This window comes from Oryza brachyantha, chromosome 1 (genome assembly GCF_000231095.2).
Source record: "Oryza brachyantha chromosome 1, ObraRS2, whole genome shotgun sequence".
In the NCBI taxonomy this organism is placed as follows: domain Eukaryota; kingdom Viridiplantae; phylum Streptophyta; class Magnoliopsida; order Poales; family Poaceae; genus Oryza; species Oryza brachyantha.
The window spans coordinates 11353814-11359813 of NC_023163.2; the positions used below are offsets into that span (position 1 = coordinate 11353814).

Consider the following 6000-nt stretch of genomic DNA (forward strand, 5'->3'; position numbering starts at 1 on the left):
ACATTAAGGACATCCTATTGGATTTCTTCCAGGCTTCTAATTTTTCCTCATAAGCCCACTGAAGATTCTCATGTTGCTCATCAGTCATCTCATCAGTCCATTCGGGCTGCTTAGGAGGGTCCTGTCTTAACGCTAAGTCTTCTCCAATTAGTCCTAAGTTTAGAAGCACATTGTTCTTCCATTCGGGATAATTGCTTCCATCAAGGGGCTCAATGACCTTAAGCTATCCCATAACTAAAATCATGTAATTATAAATATTAGTAAAGTATATGAAATCAATCTGAATAGATTCAATTAATAATAAAATTATAAATTCCACAATCTAATCACCGTTGGGCAGAATAGATCATGTCACAAAATAAATTTCCTAATTATATCACCGTTGGGCAGATAATAATTAAGAAGAAAAAACAAATAAATTATTGACATGAAACCATAAACAACGTTGGTCAGTATATGGTCTTATATCAAAATATTTCTCTCTAGTCAAATTTCCTGTTGGTTCCATTTAACCAGAAATATATTAAATGGTCATAAGGTTTTGACTGAATTTGATAGCATATGAAATAATATATATAAGTAATCTTAAATTTTAAGAATTTAAATGGGCTAAAGTAATAAATAAATTTAAAATTTAAAGTAAATAAATAGGACTAAAATAAATAAGCATAGTTGATAAAGTAGACTTCTAGACCAAAAGGAAAAAGAATAAATAAATAATTTGGCCCATACAAGATATAAATTAATTTCTGGAATTAAAAGCCAATAATAATAATAATAATGGATTCGGCCCCAATTAATTGCTCGGCCGGCCCGCAAAACGAGCCGGTCCGTTTAGGCCTTGTTCGGCAGCCCAAATTCCAAACCAGTCCAGGAACCATTCTAGACCAGGTTTGAATTGAATGGAACCAAGTGTATTCACTAAAAATCTGAAACCACACGTGGTTTGAATCCACTCCTTTTCTTAATCCAGCTGTTCAAAAAAAGTGCATTTGGTTTGAGCTGGAATAAAAACAGCTAGCACCAATATACAGTTTGTCACAAGTGCCCAAGGGACTTAATAGCATAGGAAATTAACAGTTTCAAGTGCCAAAGGACAGACAACACTCTTTCAAGTTCCAAAAGGGCTGGACATAGAAGACCCTTAACAGCAAATCAACAGTTTGTCACAAGTGCCAAACTGACATGATCAACGACCATAATATTCAGATTCGAATGTTGAGATAGCTCCTCCATTGTGTGCAACTCCATGGGTTCTTTCCCTTCTCCGCATGCTTTATCCAAACTGCAAACCCACAATTAAGATAAAATGACAAATGTTTATAAATCAGTGTGGAGTAGAATCAGTATGATAATCATTTTGATATTGGAGACACAAAAGATTGCACTCTCAATTTTGTCTTCAAGAAATAACAAAAAGCACAGCTTGCAGAGCACCACAATGAGGCTCATGTCTTCAAGAAATAATACATAGTTTTTTCATATTCTTTCAAAGGAGTCATCATCTAGCAGACTTTAGAAAAAAAAAGCATGATCTAATCCTTAAACATTAATTGATATAAATTAGTATTATAAGCCAAACAGCTATCCAAACTGAACATCATACTGAGCATCTATCCAAACTGACATCATATTGTTAGAGTACTGAATTGAACTAAATGTACTAATCAATTTACTTAAACATGAATTACTATACTGTTTAAAACAGCAGTAAATGTCAGTGTTCCATTTTCTCTTAAATAGTACTACCATACTTCAAGAATCTTAGCATACACCTAAATTTATTAATCAACTACATAGCCTTAAATCAGTCTGTAGAAAAAGGGCATCAAGCAAATGATCAAAGCAAAATAAAAACACATACCAATAACACAAAAACAGTAACATCTTCTTTTCCAAACAATACAAGTAGCCCAAAGTTTCAACAAGACGAGAACTAACCTTTGGTGATGCTAGGCCATTTCATTTCTCAGCCACATTAAAGCAGACTCTAAGTCATCTTCGCAGGCACACAAAAAGATTTCTCTATTTGCTAGGGTCTTAAAAACAGCAAAAGCCTTTGCCTTCTCTTGTTTGGTAACATCCATTGAGCTCAACATAGATACACACTTCTTGACAGCTTCTTCCTCGTGTTGCTTAGTCCTCATCTCAAGGTATCGATCCATCATGTTCTCCACTCTTGAATTCTTACTAGTCTTCTTATCTTCTTTTTTCTTGTCTCCTCTTTGCTATTAAACCCCGTCTTTTTTGCTCTTCAGTCATAATTCTTGAATCCTCAGCTTGAGTTTCCTTCTCTCTCGTGTTTCTTTGGTCTTCAAACAGCACATCAGTTTCTTTCTCTCTCGGGTTTCTTTGGTCTTCAAGCAGCACAACATCACTTTCTTCCTCTCTTGAGTTTCTTTGGTCTTCGAGCAGCACAAGATCATCTTGCTGTTGACTATCATCGTCCAATTCTTGTACTGGCCTCAGGGGTTTCTCATCTTCCATTGAATCAAGGGAGGTGCAGTTGTGTTTTCCCTCAGCAAGTTGGCCTATGTAAGAACAAGGATACAATACACGGTTTAAATTGTAGATAAGTAGCAACTTTTCTAGCAAGTTACTTACTAATTTGGACAAGGAGAACTCATTAATTTGGACAGCAAGATCAAAACCTACCATCATATAGCTCACCAAGTGCATCATACAAGGGAAAGTTGGCCTTGTTGTTGCGGAACTTTTTGATCTTTGGGAATGTCTGCACATGCAAAAGGATAATCACAAATCATTGTAATGCATCAAAGAAATCACAAATCACGTGCAAAGGAAGATATTGATCACAAATCGACTTACCATTTGCAAGTTTTCCCACATAGCCGGCGATCCCTCGACCATGCATCTCTTCTCGTTCCAAGAAGACCCACTTTGTTGCCTAGCCGCTTTCAACATCTTGTAATCTCTTTTCAGTTGACCCTCCTTCTCTTGAACTTGACTTTTGGTGAATGATACACACTTGTTCCGTGCGTGGAATTCCTTCACCATTCTATTCCATGATTCAGTGTTCCAGCCATTATCTCCTCTATAGTCTTTGTGCTCGAAAAGGATTTCAACAAGTGACTTCTCCAACTCCACGTTCCAAATTGCTCTCTGTTTAACTTGGTTGCCTAGAAGGAATTATATTTACAATCATTTACAAACATAATAGATGTACATTGTGAAATCATGAATACACAGTAAATACAATACCTTTTGGAGAGACTCTCTTCATCCTAGTACTTGTCGCAGATAGCATCCTACCAAACTTAGGAGTTCCCTTTGGAATCATACTGAGTTTTGGCGAACCTCTTCCAACCATAGCTGTCATATATACATAACTTTATTCAACTATTACATGATGATTTATATTATACATAACTTTATTCAATTATTACATGACTCATGACTAATGTATATGCTGTTGATACTAGACCCACATCTCTTGAGCAATCGAGTCTCTCAATGCGTTGCCCTCTTCACTACTAGCTGAATTGCTCTGATCACCACTTGGCAAATCAACATAGTTTGTTGGGTCGATATTATCTGGCTGATCATCCAGCCATGACTCATCTCCTTCCATTTCCCTGATTAGATTGTGAAATATAGCGGCTGCAATGGTTATTTTGACTTGATTCTTCAACTTGTGGAATGTTGCGACTTTAACAATAGGAAAGTGCTTCTTAAGCACTCCTAGAGTCCTTTCCACATGGTTCCTAGTATCGCATGTCGGTGATTGAACAACTCTCTAGGATTTTGTGGCCTTCTATGTCTAGCCCCGAACTCTTTCAAGTGGTATCTGACTCCCCGATACGGTGCTAGAAAAGAAGAGGTGTTTGCATACCCGCCATCGACAAGATAAAACTTGCCTGGAGGCACCTCAAATCCTTTGCTCATTGCAGACCTCAACACTCTAGAGTCTGTAGTAGAACCCTCCCATCCACTAGAAACATATGTGATCTTAAGGTTAAAATCACAAGCAACCATAACATTGATGCTCAATGTTGACTTCCTATTTCTAAAAGGGGCAGCTTTTTCAGAGGCAATTGATATAGGAATGTGGGTACCATCAATGGCACCAAGACAGTCTTTGAAGAAAGGAAAGAATCTTGGATTTGTGGCAATTTTTGGATGGACTAGATTGGGGTTAGGAGGTTTCATGAATTCGCGATCAAGACCTGGCAGAACATGCTTGAAGAAGTGCTTTAGGTGGCGGTGAAATGTATCACTGCTGTGGTGAAATTGGAGCTGGAGATCCTCATAGGAAGAGTTATGGCTGAGCATCCAAAGAAAAAATCCAAGTTTCTCCTCGATCTTGATTCTCGTATCAAGAACAAGTTCATTCCTTCGAAGATAATCAGCCAAATAATTAAAGATCCAGGGTTCCATCCGGAAAGCTACCAAACAGTTCTTCACATGTCCTTGGAGCAATCGACGGACCTCCTCCTCACCCGATACCTCAGGGCTATGACGTTGTTGCTTTTCCCCTCCTTGGTTAGAACCCAAAATAGAAAGGGTAAGGAAAATAAAGAGCATCATGTCATCGTCCTCCTCTTCCTCCCTCCTCTTTCTAACACGGTCTCTCAAAGTCATATTCATTGGATTACTATATACCAAAAGAACAGGGTAGTCATATATTTATTGATTGAAGAACAGGGCAGCCATATAGAACAGTAATGACAATGAATTCATCTTAACAAAATTAAAAAGGAGACCCTAAGATCATCCCCACCACCACCACTAATCCCCAATCAACATTCATAATACAGAGAGAGAGCAACAAACCGGAGTACCTTTCGGAGTCAAAACAAAGTCCCAGGAAGGAGGCGGCTCGTCTTCACCAATCCTAGGAACTGCGGGCACAATCTGAATAAAAGCACAAAGTAACTAGAAATTAGGAAATGCACAATCAGAATTTATATATGGCCACTACTGCTACCTAATCAGCACACCAGAGCCATATAACTGATTAATAATGAACTAGAGTTGTTATATAACAACCATTTACCTAAAAGAAGAACAATTCAGATACTACTACTGCTACACTATTACAGGTTTGGCAGGTTTAGAAGAAAAATGAACTAAGGACTAGGAGTGCATCCATTCTTAACTTATTTACCATATTAACAGTACTATGACCAGACAATAATTTTCTCTCTTTTTTTACATGCTATTCATAAAGGAAAAAACCTGAAACATCATACAGATAATAGGCTTTCAGAAATTTAAAATTTAATTAATTCAAGCTGCTACAGCCTACCACCAGACCGATTTGCAAACAAGTTCCAAAAGTGATAACACAAGAATCAACATGACAGCTACAAGCTGAAAATACAAACTGTGTAATGGAACCAAACTTTAAATTAAGCCACCAGGAACCTGCACCTTTCCCTTCCTTTTGGCCATTTCCATAAAGTGAATCACACTATCACACATATATACACAATATCTCTCTCACACAAAAAGTACAGGATCTCCTTGGCAGGGTTAGCCCATCCCAATTTATCCAGGATAACTAAATCAAATGTTGTTTGTAACTGATGTCAAGATCAATTGCTGCTGCCATAGGAAATTAAGGGAAATACTAAAAACTAGCAAATCTCTCAAAGGATGAACGCAAATCTCTGTGTAATCACGCTAGCCGAACCAAGAACCTAGAGTTCTTCCACCAATAATCCCCCAAAATATCGCAAGGACCTAACTGCACACCAAATCGCCAAGAACCCATTCCGATTACCACACCACCTCCCCCTTCCCTACGCAGATCAGAATCCTCAAGAAACACCCGTCCTTGGAAACCCACGCAAGAGAAGATGAACAGCACAAGCACCCTATCAAGAGGAAACCCTAGCAAGAGGAAACCCTAGCACAACGGTCGTGGTGGAGAGTTACCGGAGAGAAGGAAGCGGGGAGCGCGGAGGAAGAGGTCGCCGTCGCGTCGCTAGCCGCGAGCGCCGTCTCCTCGCACACGCCGCCGCCTCGCTTGGAAAG

The 6000-nt window shown here is 38.6% G+C and overlaps 1 protein-coding gene across 1 annotated transcript; it reads right to left on the reverse strand.

Annotated features, from left to right (window-relative positions):
* Positions 1-963: 963 nt before the first annotated feature.
* Positions 964-3333, reverse strand: LOC102706062. Its single transcript, XM_040520101.1, has 5 exons — positions 3223-3333; positions 2830-3140; positions 2656-2734; positions 1942-2531; positions 964-1285 (listed from the first exon to the last, which is right to left on the reverse strand). Exons 1-4 carry the CDS (start codon positions 3329-3331, stop codon positions 2200-2202), a joined length of 831 nt encoding a protein of 276 aa, XP_040376035.1. The 5' UTR covers positions 3332-3333; the 3' UTR covers positions 964-1285; positions 1942-2199.
* Between the last annotated feature and the right edge of the window lie 2667 nt (positions 3334-6000).